The 24,517-nt window shown below is 40.5% G+C and overlaps 2 protein-coding genes across 2 annotated transcripts; both read right to left on the bottom strand.

Moving 5' to 3' along the window:
- Window positions 1–1,217: 1,217 nt before the first annotated feature.
- rhbdl2 (rhomboid, veinlet-like 2) lies at window positions 1,218–7,110 on the bottom strand (the record flags this gene model as incomplete). The annotated part of the gene is made up of 7 exons (XM_080768192.1): window positions 1,218–1,529; window positions 3,895–3,956; window positions 4,074–4,134; window positions 4,446–4,546; window positions 5,475–5,587; window positions 5,711–5,859; window positions 7,060–7,110. The coding sequence occupies 7 exons, from the start codon at window positions 7,108–7,110 to the stop codon at window positions 1,350–1,352; spliced, it is 717 nt and encodes a 238-aa protein (XP_080624318.1). The 3' UTR covers window positions 1,218–1,349.
- A 3,476-nt stretch (window positions 7,111–10,586) lies between these two features.
- On the bottom strand, window positions 10,587–22,777 carry akirin1 (akirin 1). The gene is made up of 5 exons (XM_080767788.1): window positions 22,398–22,777; window positions 14,735–14,881; window positions 12,788–12,916; window positions 12,265–12,336; window positions 10,587–11,128 (listed from the first exon to the last, which is right to left on the bottom strand). Exons 1-5 carry the CDS (start codon window positions 22,600–22,602, stop codon window positions 11,118–11,120), a joined length of 564 nt encoding a protein of 187 aa, XP_080623914.1. The 5' UTR covers window positions 22,603–22,777; the 3' UTR covers window positions 10,587–11,117.
- Between the last annotated feature and the right edge of the window lie 1,740 nt (window positions 22,778–24,517).

Below are 24,517 nucleotides of genomic sequence, written 5' to 3'. Positions count from 1 at the left end.
ACATGTAAAAAATGTCTTATCAAAATATGAGGTAGGCTTCTACTAACTGGGGTCGCAACTGGGCATTTCCTCTTATTTAGCTGAAAATCCAAATATTTTGTACAGTATAATTATATACATGTACCACCCAAATATAAATGCATAAAATAGCTAACACATATACCAAAACCAAAAGGTAACAAATGGTATCTGTACCAAAAAGGTTTAAAAATGTAATTTCTGTACTGAATTTACAGACATAACCTTAACAGAAAATCATTGAAATGTTACATGAATTGACACAATGTATTCTTTAACTGTCTGTCTGCTCAACAACAGAATACAGATAATTGAAAAGGCACACAGACTACTGCAGTGAAGGGTATGCAAAGGGTATACAAAGGCACTGTAGCTATCCACTTCTTCTGTGGGTATTGTGTATGCTCAAAACGTTTTAGTGTTAATAACAAAAAGTACATCTTCATTATAATTTTCTGAACCTTTAAAACTGTTCATTTACAATGATGGCACAGGCCACTTTTAAATAATTGTGGCAAAATTACAGTATACGCCGCTCTCCACTACATCAGGGATGTGACCAATGAACAATAACAAGACATTCAGCCGAGGCCTGATAACGGTCAGATTCTCACAAAAGGATCTGGATCCGTGTCCTTTTTCCCTGAGGATGTGTAGTTTTTCCTTCAAAATTAATAAAATCCTATATTTACTTAAAAAGTGAGGAGGCTGCTATGGGTTTTAATCATCAAAATGTATTTGTTATATGATATTACTTTTGGGGAAAACTATGGTAGTTTAAAAGAGCAACAATTGGGAACCACTCAGAAGAATATATGTCATATCAAATAATGAGGTAGGCTTCGATTAAGTTATTATGTTGGGGGGGGAAACCATGACTAGCTGGAACTTATCTATTAACTAACTGAAAACCACCTAAATATGGATACAGTAGAAGCCTATATGGATATAGTCAAATACCCTTACACATAGACCAATACTACAAAGTAACAAAAACATCTACTGTATGCCAAAAAGGTGTAAAATATAATATAAATGTGATTTATGTATTGAATTCTTACTCATAAAAGCACCTTTAGATTGCAGTGCCCCTCATGAACCCCTCATGAAGTATTGTTCCAAAATCCCTGAAAAGTAACTTTTTAGTGTCATTTAAAAAAGGGTAAGGTGTTAAGACAAGTTCTCTATGTGGGGTCCAGGAACCCTCAGGGTTCCTTGGGGGAGCTCCAAATGGACCCATACAGGTCTTTAACTGAAATGGTACCATTTGTACACTCTCACACGTATGGGGTCCCTAGAAATTAAACATTTAGAAAAAGGTAGACGATACTTTATGCCGCTGGGGAAAGGAAAATGTTGAACAGCACAGCAAAGAGGAGGAAGACCCCATAACCCACAATGCAGAGCCAGAAGCGTGGGTCCTTGAGGAGTTTCTTGTTGTAAGCACTGAAAAAGACGTAGCCAATGGTCATTCCAGCCACCCCTCCTCCGATATGGGCCACAAAGGACACCTAAATGGAAAGGTTAAAGGGCGTGGTCAGCTACAGAACGGAGAATTGCCTCATGTATACCTTCATGACACTAGGATTGCCAAGTATGCTTATTATTTCCCGCAACTTTTGGTTAGTTTTTTCCAAAGTAGCAGGGGTTTTTTTCTTCTCCGAGTCGCGGGTTGCGTTTTTTTGGGCTTGTTTAAAAAAAATTGGTGCCGTGTTTTGAAAATTGAACAAGCTAACATTTCTTTGATATATACTAGTTTTTGGGGAGTGTGAATCACATTAAGTGACATAATCAGTCTGGTGTATGTGTGTAGTAGTATAATAAATGACCAAAACATTCATTATTATACGTAGACATATATAGTATTTATAATGATAAATGCATCAAATCTTTTTTATTAGGATTATATGGCCATATTATTTAGCTTGTTTTGGCTTGTTTTTCAAGGGGAGATTTGGCTTATTTCTCTCAAAAGCGTTGGCTTGTTTTTGGAGGCGGGTTGGCTTATTTCTCTCAAAAGAGTTGGCAACACTGCTTGACACAGATGGTGGGAAAGGTTTAGTTTTGTCTTTTTGAAAACTGAAAGTGACAAAGTATAAATTAGGCTTCAGTGTTTCCGTTTCAAATTTGCTGCCCACCATTATTAACCAATTAAACCCCAGCATATGTATTCTGGGAAAGTTTTTGCAGAAAATAGCAGAGCTATATAAACTCGTGTCGCAACTCACGTTGTGATTTTGTAGATCAGCTATTTTCAGCTAACATATTTAAAGACATTCAGCCAAGTATAGCATTTAAACTGTAACAGATCACCTTTAGGAAACCTGGGACTACAGATTGTACGCACAGAGCCTATTTGGTCATAAGTGACCTCACCCTTTCATTTTCAGCATACTGACCACAGACCTGTAATTACTAGAATCTGCCTTATATGGTTACTCAACAATGACAGACTCATGCAAGCGTTAGTGAGAACCATTTAAAATGAACTAGCAAAACAAAGCTGAGCGACAGTAAAAACAGAGAAGACGACCTTTAGACCATTATTGGTCTTTATTGGAAGCAGATGGCTGTGAGGATCTACAGTAGTTGGTGACAAACAAGAAAGCAGGGTGTGTTTCAGTGTGACAGCAAATTTAGATTTGATATTATTAGACAGTCTTTTGAATAAAATGTATTTACTGGTAGTTATAGTCATCTGAAATGTTTTAGTTTCAGTCTAGTTTTAGTCGACTAAATATCATGTGATTTTAGTTACCGGTAACTAAATCTACAGTTGATTTTGTCGACACACATGTATTTTGGCAGGCCTTGATGGCGTCGTAATGGCTGATTTTACACTGAGCTCGTAGATCTGCTATTTTCAGAGCACAACACCCGAGCGAAACCAAACATAAGATAACTTGTTTTTTTGTTTTGTTCTACTGGATCTCTTCCCTCCCTAACATTTTAGTCTAGTTTTTATTTGTAAACAAATTGTAAATATGTTCAGTCTTAGTTTTAGTAACATTTTTCGTCATAGTTTTAGTCTACGAAAACAACTGTGTTTAGCCTCCAAACGTTACAACATGTATTCCATAATACCAGTCTTCTTGGTCTGATTCTAATGAAATTCACTGCATAGTCCTTTAGGACCAAATTACTTCTTGTAACAAGTAAGCATAATAGTACTCCCCATAAAGCCAGTTGTCTGTCAAAAAGGACTCATTATTATGTTCTTTATTATCCCATAGTTTTCCATAGAGAGATTTGAATCATGCCGGAAGCATTAATCTTACCCCAAAAAAAAACAAAATGACCAGACTGTCTTTGTCTTGGTCGATGTCAACCATGTGGTCTCCCTGTGGGTTTCATTGGTTGACACTGACCTTGCGGTTGACAAAAGATTAATGTTGTTTTTGGGGGAAAGATGAAGGCTCTGACATGATTAAAATAGCTATATATAGGAAAAATATGGAATAATAAAGAACACCAAGAGTCCTATTCAACGACAGTGTCTTTCGGGAGAGTATTACTGTATATGCTTAACTGTTAAGGTCCTAAAGGGGCTGTGCAGTGAATTTGGGCTTGATCTGACAGAGACTGACATGGAATACCTTTAATGAGGCTATGTATGTGTGTGGTGATGACATACTTAATCCAGACGACAGGCTTGTGTTTAAATTGTACAAGAAGGCTGCATGATACAACCTAATGGAGAGCTACTTTTCTGCAGCTGTAACCACATTGAAAACAGGGTTTATCTTAGGGCGGGGTTGGCTGGAATTCTCCATAAGGTCTTCACCATGTGTAAACAGGTCTAGGAAAGCCTTTGTTATGTTGAAAAAGATGTGTGTGTCGGGGGAAGGGAGCTCTCCAAGCCCATTGCTTTCCTACCTTCATTCCAACGTCTTCACTAAGAAATCTTCTGTAGATGGCGAAGCCAACATCTGTCCCAACTAGAGAGGAAGGAAACACCATTTTATTTTGATTATTTATCATTCACATTCATATTGATCATAGTAATAAAAGTTTAAGCTTAATGGGACGGCAAAGTAAAGTTGAGGGAAACTTACCAATTGCCAATATCGCCACGATACGAAATACTCCCAGAAGAGGCATCATCTCTCGGAAGTTCTGTGGAATGAAGACAACAGAAATAATAACATATAAATTACATTTTGTATGCCACATTCCTTTTTTAAAGTTAAGGCATGTGTATCTAATATCATTATAACGCATTTAAAACTATATGCCTACAACGGGCATGTAAATCCATTTTGACCATTCAGTGACCGCCCACAGAATCGGCAATCGTATCAACATGTTTAAAATGTCTTAAGTTTTGAAAGACCATGGGATAAGACCGGTTCATTTTACATGTAAATTAGCTAATTTATATGGAGATCGATACATGTTTTTAACAAACTAATTGTATGCAAACTCACCACGATAGCATTCATGAAGTAGCCTCCAATCAGAGCATACACCCCACCCGAGGCCCCCACCAAGGCACTCGTTGGATCAAATATGGAGCTAGCCAGGGAGCCTAAAAGGAACAAAAACTAAAATAATCAGCTTTTCAAGCAGTGGCATTTCTGAGCCCCATAGCTTACTCTATTACAAACAGGAAAATCAGCTTGAAGTTTGGCAAATATCTTAGTGCATACCGTATGTAAAATAACCCTCACATGACTGACCAGTGTTTCACAGGAATTTGACGGCTGATTATTGACAAATAGAGTCTTTGAGACAGCAGTGAAGGTGGTCAGAGCTAGACTGTTCTGTTTCTCCTCCAATGTACAGTACAGTCTGATCATGCAAACACATTGCTCTCATAAATCAGTTTGTACCCATTTTCACAACCCGACTCACTGTCATTAAAAGACAGTATTTTAAATGGAAAAATAGAGAAAATGGAAGAGATGTAAGTCAGTCCTGACCTTGACAAATAAATATAATAATTTGTGAATTAAATGTAGGCTATCATTGTAAGTATAAGTATAAAATCTACCGACAGCTAACTCATGGTGTGTGTGTGTGTGTGTGTGTGTGTGTGTGTGTGTGTGTGTGTGTGTGTGTGTGTGTGTGTGTGTGTGTGTGTGTGTGTGCAGGTGAGAGATAAAATGAGTGGGTTATACAACTTAGCATTCTGTTCTTATTTAGGAAAAGCAGCCTGTATGTCGCTCTGTGAAGGAAAATGCTTCAATACGAAAGCTTCAGTGACTGCCGTCTGCTCTGTCATCAGTCCATTTTGCTGATACTTTGTATTCTTTGCATAGTAAATGTATACAATTTATTACTAACAGAAGCAGAGCTCTGTCAATTTAAACAGCATTGTAACACTTTACACTAGACTGACAATGTTGTCACGCCTCTGATACAGCAAAGCGAGCGATGTCATGTAAAAGCAGTAAAGCGCATTATAAAAGTTTATGATCTCTGTATAAAAGTGTTTTTTTAGAAGTAGAAATCACCTGCCAGGACCCCTGCCATGTAGACCATACCCACTTCAAAGCCTTTATGGACTAGTTCAAGAGGGATGCCCAGTAACAGCTGCATCACTAGATTTCCCAGAATGTGTTCCACACTAAAAAGGAAACATGGAAACAGAGAGAAAATCATATTAGGACATGGATGTAAAAACATAAAAGCAAGTACAATTGTTAAAAATTAAAATATTCTTGTATTCAGCTCTATGTCAGATGCTTACCCAGCGTGGACAAACATGTAAGAGACGAATCGCCAGGCCTCCTGCCTCTTGTCAGCTCTGTAGGTTAAGGGGCTGTTCCAGATGCCCTCATCCAGAGTCACCCACTGCTTCTGTGGCTTCCATGCTGCATAGTAGATAAACACTGCCAACTGTAGGGAGAACACACTCCAGGTTATTCATAAATATGATTATGAGTTGGTCTGTGTAAGATGATGATGATGCACACTGATAGTTTATCTGCTCAGCTCAAAATACTGTGAATATTCTGTAGTGTTTGCATATAAACATCCAGCCAGTAGTAGAGCAGTCACTTTAACACATTCTATTTGTCCATCAGCAAACAAGCCTGCCCAACTGCCATCCATTCATTATTCACTCCAAAGGGTGCCAAATAATTCAGACATTGATTCACACCCGTGTGAAGTAAGTGGTGCAACTCCGTGTGGGGGTGGGGGTGGTGGAAGTTCCAGACCCACAGTAACGCATCCAGGGTGCCGCCCCGATTCCGACGAGCCGCCCCGTGTCCGAAACGGTTGAGAAATGACAGAGTTACCGTGTGGGGGTCCCTCTACTGTACTGTCACTGTACTATACTGGCACACCCGAAATCACCATATATACAGTTAATATGTGCGTGTGTGTTTGTGTGTGTGTGTTAGGTTACGTTGACAGAAAAAGACTCGCTCACCATATAGAATCTAGAAGTAAAAACTTAATAAAATATTTTTTCCTTTATTTTATCATGCTCATAAAGTGCTCTGTGCTGAAAGTGCAATTAAAAAGCAAACGTTTCGGTCCTAGGACCGAAACGTTTGCTTTTTATTAAGTCTCAGTCTTTATTAAGTCTCAGTCTAAGGAGTTTTTACTTCTAGTTTATATACGGTGAGCGAGTCTTTTTCTGTCAACGTTTCCCTTATGTTTTTGAGACCACCGCTACCGTAGTCAAGTTTGGAAAAAAAGGATTTTAGAAACAGTTTTCTCAGTGCTTCTGTCCTGTGTTAGGTTACACACATGTGGTGAAAAACAACCATGCTGTTTTCGTGCTCAGACGCACCCAGCCAGCTACCCAGGCAGGCAGCCACCCACCCACACACATAGTCACTTAAGGAAATGGTTGCACCACTTCAAAACAGGACTACACTTTGTGCCAAGACCAAAACATATTTCTACCAGGCCCTGACAAACAAGCCTATCACATGTTTTGCTGCCCTAAATACAATCAAAGAAAATCAATAATGTCAGTACTATGGTGACCGTGTCAAGAAAAATGTAGGCTGCACGTGCTGTAGAATTAGAACACAGAATCAATAATGGCTGCCTGGCACAGTGCCCAACTGCCCATGTGTGTACCACATATTCATGGCCAGGGAGTAAAGTCTGGTCAGGGAGTTTTTTGTCCATTGTTCAGTGTCTTATTGTTTAAAATTCCCCAGCCATTTTAAGTATCACTATTACCATGTTATAATACAACAGGTCATGAAAGTGGCAGGAAGAGTAAACACATGCTATCCATAGCCAAAATTGACATCTAAACTATTTGGCTGGTGTCAATTTCCCATTCTGCTTATGAGGAAGCATTGACCATATTAAGTTGTCTCTTACGACTCAGAGACTTACATCATATGTCAATTATTGTTTTGTGTAAAAGTAAAATGGCTCCCTTGTGAATACACACTTACACATTTAAGCCCAGTGTTCATTTACAGTATCGGTTTGTAATTCTGAGTGTACAAATTGCCTTATGGGTCCATTTGGTTCCATTTGTACCTTCTCAGGTAAATTAACCTTTTCACGTTGCCTGGTCAATTTCCCATGCATCTCTCAAAGCCTTACCTCTGCAATGCTGATTAAAATGATGAAGATCGGAGGTGGGCAGCAGTTGGCACGCTCCAGGTAGGTGTTGCGGACATCTTCTGGAAGCATCCATCTCGACACAGAATGCTGGAACCTCGCACAGCATCCCAGCTTCCCATCTACCTGGTCTCCTCCTTTCTTCAATTGTTTCTCATCCCTCTCCACAGGAAAATGTTCCTGCTCTTCAATGTCGAGCTCCTGCATCACTTTTACTGGCCTTCACACAGAGGAGACTCTCCATTACATACAAACACTCTTGCATACATAATGGGCACCTAGAAATTATTCCTAGTTATTTGCGATAGCAATCAAACACAGGTAAATTGGTTTTAAATTTTCACACATTTGGACCATCCAGCCATTGATTTATACAATATGATTTGTGAGTCAGGCCAAACATATTATTATTATTATTATTAAAATAAATGTTTGCTGTTCTACTTATACTGGCTGCAAACGCAAACCCACAGAGCACCAGGGCTGTGGATAGTTTTGATTCCCATGATGCAAGTGTGCTATACTAATGGATCTCAGTGTGAGGCCCATGAAACCTATGGCTGTACTCCTCCAGTCCAAGGTCCAAGCCTTGGATCAAGACTATCATAGTATGTACTTTATAGATTCTGACACTTCAGATACGAAAGTAAAAGTCAGACTCTATGATAGTCTGTGATAGTCTTGATCCAGTCCAGTCTCAACATTTTTGATGGTCTTGGTGGCGAGTCCATTCTTTCTTTTTGGTCATCTCTTCAGATGCTATTTAGGTTTTGGTTCATTTTCTTGGATGAATTAGCCTATCTATCCTACTTTAACTTCTTAATACTTACTTGAATAATCAGACTTGCTTTAAGATGGATAGAACGCATTACAATCGGCCAAAACCCAAAGGCCTGTAGGCCTACTATAGTTAAAGTGATAAGTTAAAGTTAAGTCTTAATTATGTAGCTTTGACTGAGTACAAAAGTGTGAAATGATGTTGTGATAGTGATACCACCTCAGACACTGTAGCAGCAATATAAACAAGCGGCGTCGCTGCGACTAGCTACAAAGTAAATAAACAAAGCTGACCAAGTGCATTATTAATGTATAATACAGTGAATAAGTATGAATAATGATGGTAAAACCTTGAGTTTATCCGTTATCAGGAAATTATAAAAAATAAAAATCCCCATCAGCGTTGGAGAAAATAGCCTAACGTTGTAAAGTCAAATGTACATAATAGTTCACGACTCACCTAATAACCTGTTTTGACGGATGTCCGCGGGCTTCCAACGCATACAATCACAAGTTATTTTCAAAAATAACTATTTTAAGAGGCCAGAATATAGCAGATTTTTGACCACAGTTCAACTACCATCTTACAAAAACTGGGGGTATCAGGCGACTTAACGAAGTTCCTTTCCTTCTTCAAAATGATTCTCTGAAAGCTCGCTCGAGGGGAAGACTTTGCTTTGCTTGAGATAATTATAGGCTTTCCTGCAAGGCTTCCTTCCTTAGATAGGCCAACACAAACAACCCGATTCTTCTCTGCTAAGTGTACATTACTAAAATAAAAAGGACGGTGGTCTCTTTGTCCACTAGCTACTAGCAGAACTACATTAGCTAGGTAGGACTAGGACTGAGGTTACCTGTTTCCCCAGTGAAACGCCACACCTGTATCTGCTACGTCACCTGCAAACAACATTATGCAAATCCAGAGCCATTGCAAATCCAAGCGGTATTAACTCTATGGGTATTAAACAGGAACTACCGGCCGCCCATACCCAAAGCCACAACACAATGTCTTAGCTGTCTTGGCTTATTTTGACACATACAGGGATTTCTTTCTTAAAATGAACGCTGCAATAATAGTAGTTTAGGCGCTACAGATGGTTGCAACCATCTTGCAGTCCCAAACACCACCACAAGATGGCACTAGAGTGCTGATTTAAGGACACATTTAAAGATAACCTATTAGTTTAGTTTATCTATACACTTTATAGAAACCACAATTAAACTGGTCCAGTAACTTTAAAAAAGAATCACACCCGTGTGAAGTGAGGTGCGCTGAGAAGCAGATTGTATTGTCTGCAAAGGAACTATGTGTCCGTCACAAATACAAGTTCTGTCCTGCAAGCCCATGTCATGTCAACAACACAGACAAGGCAGCTGTGCGCGAGGTGAGTCCTTCTGCAAATGAAATTGACCCAATATTATTTTGTACAACCTAGCAAAGCATAAGATATGATGGTTTGGAGAATAGGCTGGTCTCTCTTTTTACAAGAGATAAGCCATTGCATACAGGTTCTCAGACTTTTTAATTTCAAGGATCCCCATAACTGAGAGTAAAACCAAATGGACCCATAGAGTCCCATATTTCCATTTGTACAGTAGGCTATCAGAGTTAAAAGTTATAAAAGGGTCCATTTGGTTCCATCTGTACTAGTACACTCTCAGAGTTACAGACCTGTAAGGGTCCATGATTTGGTTCCATTTGTAAACTCTCAGAGTTAGACCTGTAAGGGTCCATTTGGGTCCATGTGTTACACTCTCAAGAGTTTTACAGACCTATAATGGGTCCATTTGGAACCCCCTCAAGGAACCATGAGGGTCCTTGGATCACACCTTTGAGAGCCACTGCTTTAAATAAATACATAACTAATATAGAGCATATTTGATCAAATGTAGGAGCATAACAAACACAAACAAAGCTGTGCACAGGAGGGGCTAATATAAATATTGAATAATACCGGTATTACCAACGAATGATATAATAAAGCCAGTTATATGAATAAAATATTTCAGTTGATCTCTGAGACCCTTTAAGCCAGTCTTACCAGCAGGTGGTGCCATAACACCACATCTCTTTAAACTTTGTTCAAAGCCAATGATGTCCATTTCAGATTTTCATAAAACCATTTACATGAAAGGGAATTTCCACAAAGGGAATTGACAACCAGATGATCTGTGTAAAAATATGTTTACCGTGAAATAGTTGCAAGCAGCCATTACAGTATTTTCATATAAACTGACGACAACAGGGATTTAATCACAGAAGTTTTATTTTTTTCAAAAGGAAAAAAAAAAAATCCACATTCTCAGGTAAAGGGTTCGAGGAAAAAAAAAGTTAAAAGAAAAGTGGGAGAATGTGAAAAGCAGGAGCTATCATTACAACTGCTGCAGTGGGGCAGTGCTGGAACGTAGGCTAATACAGAACGATCACATTAGCCAAGCTTTTTATACAGCACTAAATCTGCTTTATGTTCAAGATTTCCAGACAGAGCCTATCAAGAAGAGGAAAGGGAGGTGGGGGGCTTTTTACATTATTTCTTTTTAAATCTTTCAGATTTTTCTAAGTTTTGGCCAGCAGCAACAGTTTTGAAGTAAGAACTCAGTTTTGGATTAAAAAAATGTGGATAAACCATGGCACCCAAACGGCTTGAGAGTGGAAGGAAAAAATAACAACAATAATAACAAAAGGGAGATAAAACTGAAGTGAAAATTGAGTGGAGGATGGGGGCAGTAGAAGAGAAGCCATCTTGTGAGAGACAAGCTGGGACCTTGTCGATGGGAGTTCAAGAGACATCTGAAACAGAGGAATTTAATAATGGATGAGTGCTGCGGTCTGGAATAAAACAAGAGAAGATCATAGGCCTGGTCAATATGTGGAAAACCAAAAATCATGTATCTACCATAATATTTTTCCTTGACATTTTTCTTATCATTTTGAGTATAAAATAGAGATTAAAGTGCAGAAAAAATATTACACATCTCAACTTAGATTAGAACATTTAATGCTAAATCAATCCAATTCAGGGTTTCCCCTAGGATGAAGTTGTAGCAGCAGTGGTGAATAACTGATTACTACTTATTTGTCCTCAAAATAAGAGATGTCGGGTCATTGAGATTGACTGGTGTCACAGTAGTCCATACACATTTGTGTATGTTACAAAAACTATAACTTTGGTATACTGTTAAAAAATAATTATACTCATTGCACAACTGTGTTCATGGGTTAATCAAGTTGTAACTTGATTTAATATGCAGAGATGATCAGGTAAGCACAAAGTAAATTGACCTGAATATGAAGAGATATGCAGTTTTGTAAACAGACAGTTCCCGATCTATCGAGAGAGTATAGTAGTAGTAGGACCCGCAGATTTCCATTGTAAACGAAGAATATTCACATAATATTCCAACATTTATCGTTCTAAGCAAATAACTGTTGATTTAGCGTCCTCCTGGTGGCACTATAACAGGCCGTCCTGGAAAATTGGGCAGAGGTTCATCGTTGGCATCCAGGGAGTGTGTGCAAAATTTGGCATCGACCGGGTTAACGATGCCGGAGATTAGCTGGTAACAGACAGACACACGCGCACACACACACACACAGACGGACACGGACTCACACACTCACACACACACACACACAGAGTGCAAAACATACTCTCTCCCCATGCCTATGGCCTGGTGGAGACAACAATTCAGATGATCAAAGAGTGTCTCTCTTTCAATGGGTCTGGACAGTCGGTCAAGTGTGTAAACTGGACATGACTCATCCATATCTCAATGGGTCTGGACAGTCGGTCAAGTGTGTAAACTGGACATGACTCATCCATAATGATACATTTAATGCATATAGGGAAGCACTGCAATTCTGCAGGATTTGAAGGTTACTTATTTACCAAATTGATAAGAAGAAAAGTTGCTTGCAATACTTACAACTAGCAGGTCGGGCACCATATCTTCGCATGATCTGGTCTTGTGTGAATTTCACAAAAGATTCATATTGTTCTGAAAAAGAACAGTTAAGGGAGTTAGTAGTGTAAAACGGTACCACCACAGAATCAAACTGCAGATGGTTCAGAGGAATTCATTCGGAATGCGTCTTGCATCAGTTACTAAACACAATTACACTTTTAATCACACTTGCTTGTTTCAAGTACCATGCCACAATTTCATTCCATTTACAACCTTGGCATTCAGAAGCCTCTACCACAACAGTTGGAAGCAACTGAGCAAAAGGCATTGCTAAATGCACAGATAATGTCAAGCAGGTTTCCTGTTGCTGGAGCAGAATCAACTTTAACTTCACCGTTTCACAACTTGTGGGGTGCTTTCAATTCAGAGGAAAAGTGCTGTTCTAATGCTAATAAGAGCAATAACTTCAGTTTGTTTGTTTTTTTATGTTTTGTTTGTTCAGTTATTTAGCATACAGTACAGATATAAACTTCACATGTTGTACCTGCAAGTTTTGTGTTGAGGATCTGTTCGTATTCCTCCCGGATCTTTTCCTCATGGTCTTTGAGCAGACGCTCACACAGGTAGCTCACCTGCTTCAGTGTGAATGACGGCTGGTCCTTCCTTGAGGCACCTGGTGATAAAAAAGAAAAACGGCCCACAAGCTTTTAAAATAAGTCTGACACCCCCATTGCCATCTACACAGAGATAGGTCACAGAGTCTGCAATGTCCTCTCTCCAAAAATAGAGAGGGCATTGCATACTCTGAATGCAGCTCAAACAATCAAGATATTTCTTTTCTTTGTCTCTTTCTCCCCAGCAGCAGCAGAGAGGCTCATGTGGCACTAATGAAGGCCACTTTTCCCCAAGTCCCCTTCAGTGTCTCCTTCACAGAGCAACTAGATCCTGATTTGGCTGGGTGATTCATTGGCCACAGGCCCTTTAAGGTCTGCTATGACCCGTTTGCACTGAGAATGTTTATAAATCACAAGCAGAGATGGTAGGACGAGTATAAGAGCCTAACACAGGTCTCAAAAGAGGCCAAGTTAGTGCTAGTATTCGCGCACACACACACACACACACACGGTAGATAAATTCAAAGCGAAAAAGTATTTATGATCAATCATTTCAGAAATGAGTGTCTTAGCTTGTTAGGTATAAGGCCCTCCCTATGTCACTATGCCCAACTAAAATATGCGCTAGTAATAACTGAGAGAGGGCATTGTTTCATTATCTTTGGTATAACGATGATGCAACAGGAGTGAGGGATAGCCAAGTACTGTCGGCACCACCAAATAATCCCATAATCACAGCAAAGAACATCCTCAAGGGTATTGTGGCCTTTATACAACCCACGCAACGTCCTGTACAGGATGAAAAGTTGCCCTCAGTAGAACATACAAATAAGGTAAAAACTAAAAGAAGCAAAGATCACTCACTAGCACCCTCCCTGTTCACTGTAAGCAAAGGCATGGAAATTGACTTAAAGCTGCTTTACGGGGAATTAAAATAATTCACTTACAAACATTAGAATTAACCCAAACATGTCTACTCAGGCTTGTGTAAGCACACCAGTTTTCCAGTTGCTTGATAATAATTTTATCAGACACGCCATTTTTAGTTACCATGATAGTTTAATCGAAAACACGCGCATGGTGTCAGTCTGGTGACCGATAGTCTTTCTAATACATGAGGGGGCCTTGGTTTTCATTTATTTGTTTTTCCAAACAAATTTATAAAAAAATATATATACCTTATTGTGCCGAATATAAGATGACTGATCATAAGACGATTATAATCACTGATAGATTGCCAGCACCTCGACAGGATTTATTATTTTGTCCGTCTACTTAAAAAGGAAACTTGGATGGGTTTCACATGCCACATCAATGCCACATCAATGCCACATCGTTGCGGTCAATGGTGTGCGAACTATAGGCTACTCTGTTACAGCCAAATGTATACTTTGTTGTACGATGGGGTTGTGAACCAAAAATAGCAGATATACAAGCTCACAACACATTGCGAAAGCAACTCATTGTGAGTTTGTAGATCTGCCATTTGGCATGCAATCTGCTGTACAGCAAAGTATAAATTGAGCTTAAAAGGACTGGGAAGCTGTTCTCAAATTAATTTACTTTTCTGCACAAAAATATGGCAATTGCCAATTTATGGGCCGACAGTGGCCGATAGGCATATCGCCCAACCATAATAGCTATATTATGCATATATAGTACTATATCGTTTTGGAGATACACGATTTGAAAATTAGAAAAACGAATGTGTGAATAATATAACCATTATTATGTAACCAGTCCATACCACACCATAAGATCAAACACTCAAACCTAATAACATCACTCCTATGGGTTGTGGTAAACAACCGTGTGTGTCCATAGAAAAGCGTCCAGAAGGCGTATGAATGCTGGCAGATGGGAGTGTTGTTTCCTACCTGGTGGGGAGCTGGGGGCTGCGAGGGCGGAGGAGGGGCTGGGTGCATCGCTCGATGTACAGGCCTCGCTTTGGTTGAAGGCCCCCTCCAACTGCCGCCGCCTCTGGATTCGGCTGTACTCCTGACGGAGGTTCTGGAAGATCTGCTCTGTTGGGAGGGACGAGCAAGTGTCAGAACATCATACAAAGTCACCAACATGATTCAGAAGAGTTTGAACTGTGCAAGAGGACTGCTTTGGGTGATGGTTACTGGAATATGGCAGAGCAGCCGTGCAGATGGAAACTATCAGACCGGTTCATTCCAGGCCAGGGTGGATACAAAATTTGAAAGAAGTCAGCCTTGAGAATCAAACCTGTCTCGTCTTTGTGTACTTCAACCATGAAAGGCAAGTTCTTGCAATGTGAGATATTGTTGGAATATCCCAGTTGCTTTGTTATGACCACGGTTAAATAAATAGAAAAAGACAAATCACAAAATAGGGAACAGCGCATTACCAGTGTATTCCAGTGTATATGTGGTTTAATGAGGGCCCTTACAGTTCATCTATAATCATGCAATGTGTTCCTTGAACATATCCTACAGCTTTGCACACTTCCTCTGTGCAATATTTGGCTTCTATTCAAAGCCAAGATACAAACAAGCACAGGAAGTTGAGCTTTAAAGTTGTACACAAGACTGACACCACAATTTCAAATCTACCACAGCTATGTGACACACACCAAAGTGAACACACATACTGGTCCTTAAGAGATACACCGATTGGAAAAAGTCTGAATCAGAATTAGCTGAATTTACATACTAGGTTCTCAGAATGCAAGATGATTTTAGTTTGGCAAAATAAAATATTGGGGCCCGGACAGTTAGCTCAACCGTCTGGGCACCTAGGCTGCTGAGCCAGCCTGATGGCGTGACGAGGGTTCGACTACCGATCACGACGGCCTCCCGACGGTGTCAATCTCTCAATCCCCCCCCCCCCCCCATTGGTCTCATTTATGTTTCAGTATGAACTTTGTCTGGAGTTTGTTAATGTCATGGAGGTATAATTTATAGTCACTTTAAAGAATCACCTACAATATAATTAGCTGAAGTAATTTTTTAGGTCATTGATGGGTTGCACCATGGCACTCAATATTCTACAAAGATAATACAAGATGATGAAAGATGAAACTCTGGTGCTTTGAACAAATTAAATCCATCGGTGATTGTCAAGCAATTGAGCTGCCCAGTTTAACTTTTCTGCTCACTAAGCAATAAGTCCACGTCATCTTGTTACAGTGTGCATAACTTCATCATCAGGCTGGTTGTGCACGTAAATATAATTTATGAGACTGACCGGCCAGTCACCAATCATGGCCAATCGTCGCAGGACAACCAGCCAATTGACACCACGGCAGATTGCTCGTGCTCTACTGATCTTGTATCAGCTTTAGATACATTTTCCACATACCGGTACTATAACCATCATCGCGTACTATGTAGACCCCTAAGTCTTCATGATGTGTATATTAATCCAATGTTATGGTGGTTGGAAGTTTGTGTGTCTTTGCCATGAAATATAGCACTTTACCAGGGATGCAGCACTAACTGCTATAATATGTCAGTCTTGAAGGCCTACTTAGCAGTCATGCAGAATCTGTATGATGCTTCCTCAGGCGCAAAGGGCTTGATTGATTAGTGTGGATAGATCTGGGTGATATTGTACTGCAATGCGGAAGGGGACAGTGTGAAACAGGGCACCCAGTGCTTCAGTCCAGCTGTCTGAGAATACTGGGCTGGGCTGCTTCCTGCCTCCAGTGATTTGAGAACTGCTGCAAAGCTGCACTCTTGACACTAGGAGCGCTGATGCCACCCCGGCAGGCCGGCATTCCAAATACCTATGACCGCCACCTCTCCTGTGACACAAGAGCACATAGTTTACAGACGCGAATGGGTGTTCTTTCGGATGTTCAACCAATCGCCCCTTCATGCTGTCAATCAATCACTGCACAGTACATACTATGGAAACACCCTATGCCAGAACAATTGAATCTAGCAGTTGTATGTATGAAAATATATATTATACACACTTAAAAGTCCCCTGGGACAGCTACACAACTAATTGCGAATAAATGTAACAATGTTTCAGTCAATTATGGCAGGGTAGTAGCATGTCCCCAGTATGAGAATCTAGAACCCCTGCATACATTTTAAATAGTTAGGAGCCGAGCAACGTTAAGCACAAGGTGCAATGAAAGAAAAAATGCTAAAGAAACATGGCTGAGAGCAACATGACTGAGATACCACCCCCACCCCTCCCTTCCCATATTCACCCACCCACAATAAATAGGCCCTTCTGGTCCTGATAAACCATATGCTTTCCTGCAGTTCTATGTCAGCAGTCTCAGCACAGGTTAAACATAGCTAGCAAAACAACCCCCTCTCATTCCCTGACTCACTCAGCATCTAATCAGAAGGCTAAAGTTCAGCATTATCCTGGGAAAAACAACAGAAAAACACCATGGACTGCTGCAATTTTAGCTCAACTTTCTCTGATAACCATGTGCATGAATAAGGACTTATCTCTACTCCATTCCAGGGAGGGAGTGAAAGGCCTGTTGCGTATGGAGCGCCTCTATCTGAGGAGCCCTGCCTCATTTATCTTGGGTGGAGGAGAGAGCCTGCAGGCAAGGCTGCTAGTTTAGTCTGTACATCAACATGCCTCTCTGGATGGGAATAAAAGCAGAACCTTCTCCACACACAGAGGCCATTTTGAGAAAAGAGCCATGTTGTTATGTGGTCCTGGCACTATAGAAAGTGGAGGCTTCATTGAGCATTTAGCACAACGAGCAGGGGATACAGGCTATGGAAGCCTTCCTGTGTTTAACAATACAGAACGCTAATCTGACAGGCTCAGTTTGTTTAGACCCAGCAATAGCTTTTCACACTTAATAGAGCTATGTCACTGGGGCTGAATGACATCCCTGGACTCATTCTTCTCCCATAGAGACAGCCGAGTATTACCATGGCCTTGGAATGGACTTTTTCCACCATTGTTGCAGCAAACTATAGTGAAGAATTTGAATAAGCTATAAGTGTAAACATTTCTGACAATTAGTTTACTAGATTATAAATTAGAATAAAAAAATATGCATTGTTGGCCTGCATCAAAAAAGCATACAAGCCAAATGGAAGTGCAAACTTTCTGTGTGCAGGGTTGCATTTAGATTTTCTATTCTGCAGTGTTGTTGCTAGACATGTTAAAGTGATCTTAGCAGCACACCTCTTACAGATCTTAAGTAAAAATGCCCCCCTGTTGCCAGTCGACTTCCAACACTGCCAACTATTAAGAATCCTAATCGTGGGTGTTGCCAGGCAACCATGACCCTGCTATGACTAGGCTGAGCAATCAATCGCACAGAGACTTCCGGGCATGAAGGGCAAGGCAAGCGGAGAAAGCCTCAGCTAAAAAGGCTTAGCCTAGGCACAGGCCAAACAAAAACACTGAATACGACAGGAGATTGGCCAGCTAGATTGGTTGTGGGGGTAAATGCTCAGCAGAGAGAAAACGGTCTGACTCATTTAATTTCCTCAACTGCTAAAGGATAGCAAAATCACCAGGATGTTGCTCATGGTGAATTGTGTGAGATTTAGTTTAAAACTGTGCAATTAAGAGAGCATAGTAGATGTCATTAGTAGTTACACAAACAAAAGGAGTGGGAACTGACCTACTGAGAATCTGGAAATGGAGCACCGAAACATCTCAAATAATCTTGGAAAGAACCCAAAATTCAACAATAAGGACTGTGTGCGGACAGACAAAGCTAGAATAACACCATAATAAAATATATCACAATAAGGAGTAGTCAGGGCTAAACACAATCTGGGCTCAAGTAACCAAACCACATCACTTGGGGAAGTCCTGCTGTGCTCTAGGCCTTTTTTAAAGGTACATTCTGGTTGGTGGTGACTGCTAAATGGCACAATCCTATTGGCTACTTTTGCACATCACTAACCGGGTTATTTTCTACAGAAGTTCAATTAATCTTCCGAAATGGTGAGCATGGCATTCTCTCCCCGAATCTGGCATCCAACGTGTGCACTGGATAGCAGATGACAAAGATATTCTATCCCAATAAAATAAAGCATTGGATCACATCAGATATCCTATGGGAATCTGGGATATAGACCAAGTTAATTATGTGTGATCTATATGACCTGTGCACTTTTCCACTCACTCCCTCGGTTTACGATGACTTAGTGGGAATTAAAAACCAGTTCCCCATAGCAGGCCCTGGTTCATCCATCATCTAATCTCGAGGCACTCTAAACCGAAGCACATGCCCCAACTGGCAGCACCAGGCAGGGGATGGGGAGTGGCATTGTCGATGGGTGATCCTATCTAGGTCTACATTATGAAATGATAAAAAGAAGGCTCTCCTTGGTCATAATGATTCAACAAGCTTAGCATACATTTTCCTGACTTGTACAGACACAAATCAACACAGCCGTCACCACAAAGAAAAACCTGACTGGCTGGAAAGCATGTGTGGGTCCTCCTGGTTCAGGAGGGGTGGGGGGCTGACAGCTGACCTTTAGCTAAATACAAAACTGCTTTCACTTGGCAAACCCCAGCTGAGGCAGGCTTGCCGCACCAGTCGTGTGAGGGGCCACATTCTGGGTGAAGGTGAGGGATAATACCTGCTATCCAGACCTCATATCTGCAGCACACACGCTCATGTACACAGACTTCTACATTCCTTCACCCTCTGCAGCTGCCGTTCTGTAATTTAGCAAGCCAAAATGGAGAGTACACGAGTCCTGCCAACTGCTTAACAGTAAATACATCACGCCAGGGCCAAGTAATGGCAGCTAACTGATCTTTGACATTGTTACTGTTGTACTACTGCAACATTGCACATTGTAATTTGTACAAATGTCATGTTATAGTTGCATGTCATGTTATATACAGAAACCAGAAGCAGTAAACAATAAAACAATACATTTCATTGTGTGTGCTACGAGTTTCAACAAATTCAAACAAGGTTTCAAATACAATTGTACACTGGCAGTCACAAGCATAAACCCAGGCTATAAACATTTGCTAGGCTGTGGCTAATCAGGGAAGTGAAAAAAATGAAGAACATCATGACCCACTACATCACAAACGGAAACATGTGTTTCATAGGAAGTCAGCCATGACAACAACTCTTCCTCCTATTTGGTGGCCACAAACTCCTTGTGCTTCTGTTGACACCTGCAGGCTGCATGTGTGAAAGACTATGCAGTAGTACAGTGGATTCTAGTTTACCACTCAAAAAGCATATTTCAGCATACACACCGCACATACGTGTCTCCAGTCCAAACGACTAAATCTTGCTCAAATCAGGGCTGTACAGATAAGAAAGTTATCCTGTGTAAGCCCTTCATTCATATCTCACAATCAGCTGACAGTGTGTCAGCTGTCAACCTGCTCTAGTCCTAAACATAAAATAAATGTGTATGCAATTACACTTCTAGAGAACAAAGGGGGATAAGCAATAGCATTCACTGTAGTTATTAAATAGGTGAATTCCTAGGAAGTAGGCCACATTCCCCTCTTCCGCAGGTGGATGAGCTCCATCAAAAACTGCTGACTGAAACCCCACACTGGACTAAAGCACACTGGTGCTTCATTGTTAAAGAGCACTGTGAAGAGAGAGCGGGTTACTGGCTGAAAGCCATGTTGCAAATATGTATAATGTGCAACAGGCATGGTTAGTTAGAATCCAATCATTCTAGAGCGAGATATAGACAAAACAGCAAAACGGAGGATGGAAGTACCTCAAGACACAGCCCATGGATAATGATTAGGGCTGGGAGTGCCCACTAAAACAAAAGAGTTCTTGTGCAGGGGGGTGCTCTAGCAACACAAACTGGTGGGCTGCCAGGCAGTCCCACACACCCATATTAGATTTCTAGAGTCATTGACATTCTTCACACGGTTATTTTGTGGTAAGAGGAGAGAAAGCCACATATTTCACAGCAAAAGGAAATAATCAGTTTGGACTAAGACTTTCTTGAAGCTGTTACGAACTTACGATCATGTGTTTTTGGCATTTAACACTGCAACATACATATGTACGTTGCCGTTTTCCTTTTAAGGTCTGAACGGAACTTTCATCGGGCAGATATGACAAATAAGTTATTTTTTTTAGGTGAAAACTAAATGTGTTCAGGAACTTCAGGTGGGTTACACATTTTCAGCCAATCAGGAGAGAGTACCCATTGATCAGCTTCATTTTTATAGTGTTAAATTTACAGTTATACAATTCTTTATGCAATTAGGCCTACTTCCAATTGCACTTGTTTAACCTGTATCCCGTGCAAGTACTCTTTCATGATTGGATAAAATTGGTATCCCAACCTGAAAATGTGTTTTCTGTTTATCAAATGACCAGTACCGACAAAACAAGCACTGAATATAATTTCAAATCTAAAAAAAAAGATGATCTGCAAGCCTAGTAGTAGATAAATAATTGTGATATAGTAATTATGACAGGACTAACCTTACAATGATTTTTAGCCACTGAAATGATATACCCTAAGCCTTCCGGGGGCTAATAGTAGGGATACATATCTCACTGATGGAATATGATCATATAATTCCATGGAAGGTCAGAGGATTTATTAATTAGTTTCATTATTTTCTACTTTTTTAGATTAGAGTCTGTCCGCTGTCAAACTGCCCAGCCCCAGTGACAGACACGTGTACTGTACAGTAATAATAAGCATTCTGTGAATTGCTGCCGAGATATCCAGGTAATTATCCCTTGCTTCCCTCTTGTGCCCCAACACACCCATTTGATGCTCACATGGGAGCTGCTTTCTCAAGTGAAAGGGGAGGGAACAGTACAGGCATAAAGGAGAAGAACAATGCCTTGCCAGACAAATCTGACAGTGTTTTGGTATAGAAAGCGGCTCCATACAACGAACCACATGAGAAAATCTGTCAGGACCGCTAGCTATAGCTCTCCCAATTATCAGCTTGCCATGATTTGCCAAAAGGCTATTGTGACGCCATTTGTCTGTTTGGAAAATGGATGGAATGAGCATGCTAGCTAGTCAGTCCTAGTGTAAATGCAGGAAGGATGGCCGACTATGACGCCATTGTCTTCTGTCCATTGTGTTTCATATCAAAGTTATAATGAAACGACGTATTGTTTAACGTAAAAAGCTAGATCTGATCTTGAAATCAGAAAAAGAAGGCCGGTTTTGCAGCCACACTTCTCTCTCTGTCTACATTGTTTGTTCGTACTGCAGGCCATAAAAGTGAAGCAGTGATTTCCTGTTAGTGGGGATCCTAAACAGAACTTTCTACAGAATATTTTCGTTACTGCGCTTCGACTACTAACTTGGTTAACAACATGTTTGATGGATATAGCGTTGTCAATAAATATTTAACAAGGAAATGTTCTGTACGTGTACTGATTGTGTTCTTCCTACTGGTAAAAATGTTCCCTGTGGTCGGACCTCATCGACGACGTGCACCTTGCTAATGTTAGCTTAGCTAGGCTGATGTTTCCTTCCAACCCCCATACTGATTCTCTCCACAAGCTATCCATTCCACTCCACCCAAACCCCCTCCCCCCATGTCACCCACCCAACAAATGCAACCAAATCCTCCTAATTCGACATAATTCAATACCTGGTGTGAGCCTGTGTTCACCCCCGATGGCCGAAGGCGACATCGAGTGCGACGGGCTGTCCATCGGAGGACGGAGGTTGCATCTCTGCGGGGACGGAGTGCCTGGATTCCCCGGGAGTGGGTTGCACCTTCTCCGCTTGGGAGACTGAGGACTGAGGAGGGCCTCAAACTCCATCGACCGCTTTAACGTAGCTCCACAAGCCATGTCGGCGAAACAAAAGCAAACAAAAAAAAACAAAGAAACGTGATCGGACAGAGGACCGAACCCACAAAACAGGGTTTTATTTGAAGCCAACGCCGCTTAAAGATAATCTTTCCTCTGGGTTCTTAACGGTTTCTTTCTCTCCTCACAACAACGGATTGAACACTGAAGTAGTAAAGCCAACTGCCAAACCAGCCTGCTGAATTCTTACAACGTCACACAATGGTGGATTGTACCATTGTGGAAAAGAGGGGAGATCGATAATATGTACACTAAGTTTGCTTGCTTCTATGTTCACTCAACCTGTATATTAATACCATTACCCTCCAGATGCAAGATATTTGTGTACGTGCACTGTTACATTTTTATTTTGTCCAAATTTGTCCTCTATTTTTGCTCTTTGATTATGCATCCTGCCCCCTGTTTGTTACAATGGACTGTCTTTAGTTGAACTCAAACTGAAGGTTCACGAGAGACGTCCATACTAGTAGATCAGGTAGGTAGAGAATGATATAGGTAGGCCTATCATTGTCATTGAACTCTAAACCAGATTAGTTTAGCCTTGTCGGCTAATACAAAAACGGGACTGTTCGCGATATTATAAACACCCCTAAAAGTTCTTACGCAGAATTACCCATTCCACAATATTATGCATACGGCTAGGCTAACATAATTTGATTGATTGAAGTATGTATTAACACTAACAGTTTGGAGAATTACAGTACATTTCACTCAATACAAAAACTGTTAACTGTGGACGACACCATAAAGCATTACACTTGTTTACAACTAGAATTTCGCCGGCCTTCGGCCGGCGAATCCTAGTTACATTGCAGCGCAATATGGGAAGAAGGAAATAGCGGGAGTTGACAGAATTATTATAATAACAGAAAGTGTTTTTTATTTCTCATAAATACGCAAACATGGTGAAACAACTACAGTCACAGAGAGCAGTGCCAAGGTAGCTGCTGCCTGCTAACGATGCAAACAACAGCCTTGCCTGTCGTGTGTGTGTGTGTGTGTGGGGGGGGGATAGCACTAATTTTCGACATTTTACGGTGTCATAAATATTGACATCTGTAGCCTATATTGTGATTACATTTGACCGTACATTTGACTCTTGTGTTATATTCGTGTGAAATATTCAGTAAAGTATTGTGGTGAAATATTCACCCCAAGTTGATAAGATATGCAGAGAATATAATACCAAGAACCCCCAGTTTGAAATGCATTAGGCCACAGACCCCCATTTGATACCATTTGCTCTCTGGGAAAATCAGGGTCCATTTGGTTCCATTTGTATGCTCTTGGAGTATGATGACTGTGCTAACAGTATTATCATAAAATATGTCTCAGTTTGAAGATTAAAAAAAACATATTTCATATGTGTGAGCTTGTAAAGTAGAACGTTCAACCTAGAGACAGTGTTGCCAAGTCTGATCATCATAAGCTACTTTGGACTTGTTTATCTATTGGTAGTCCTTGACATGGAAATGTTTGAGTTCCACTGCTCTGAAACAACATTAGACAACAAAGTTTGACAGTCAACACGATAATTGATTATTTTAAGACTAATTTCCGGACCATTTCTGATTTACCTACTTTGAACTGGCCTCTTAACATTTTTATAGACCTGGTTGCTTGTTTCACTCTCACATCCACGGTATGTGGCAACCCTGGTTTTTTAAAAAGATCGGCCGATTCCGATCCCGATCCCGATCTTTTTTAATATATTTTTTAATTTAATTGTATTTATTTATTTTTATTTTTTATTTTACTTATAAAAAAACCTGGCAACCCGCGCCCGCGGTCATTTTCCGCTAGCCTGAGCGGAGCTCCCTAGCCTGCTGGAGGGGCTCCCATCATCCCATGCACCCTCGAGAGAAAAAAAAAGCCTACCAAATATGTTGTGGTCTTG

The sequence above is a fragment of the Protomyctophum bolini genome (assembly GCF_963924005.1).
Source record: "Protomyctophum bolini genome assembly, chromosome: 7".
Classification (NCBI taxonomy): domain Eukaryota; kingdom Metazoa; phylum Chordata; class Actinopteri; order Myctophiformes; family Myctophidae; genus Protomyctophum; species Protomyctophum bolini.
This window is presented reverse-complemented; position numbering and strand designations above follow the sequence as displayed.

What these genes read in the sequence shown, in the direction of transcription:
- akirin1 (XM_080767788.1), bottom strand. Translation starts at nt 22,602, where the DNA reads ATGGCTTGTGGAGCTACGTTAAAGCGGTCGATGGAGTTTGAGGCCCTC. An exon ending in TGAACACAGGCTCACACCAG is followed by an intron (nt 14,882 to 22,397) that starts GTATTGAATTAT and finishes CCCTCCCAACAG; the next exon opens with AGCAGATCTTCCAGAACCTC. An exon ending in CCTCAACACAAAACTTGCAG is followed by an intron (nt 12,337 to 12,787) that starts GTACAACATGTG and finishes GTTCTTTTTCAG; the next exon opens with AACAATATGAATCTTTTGTG.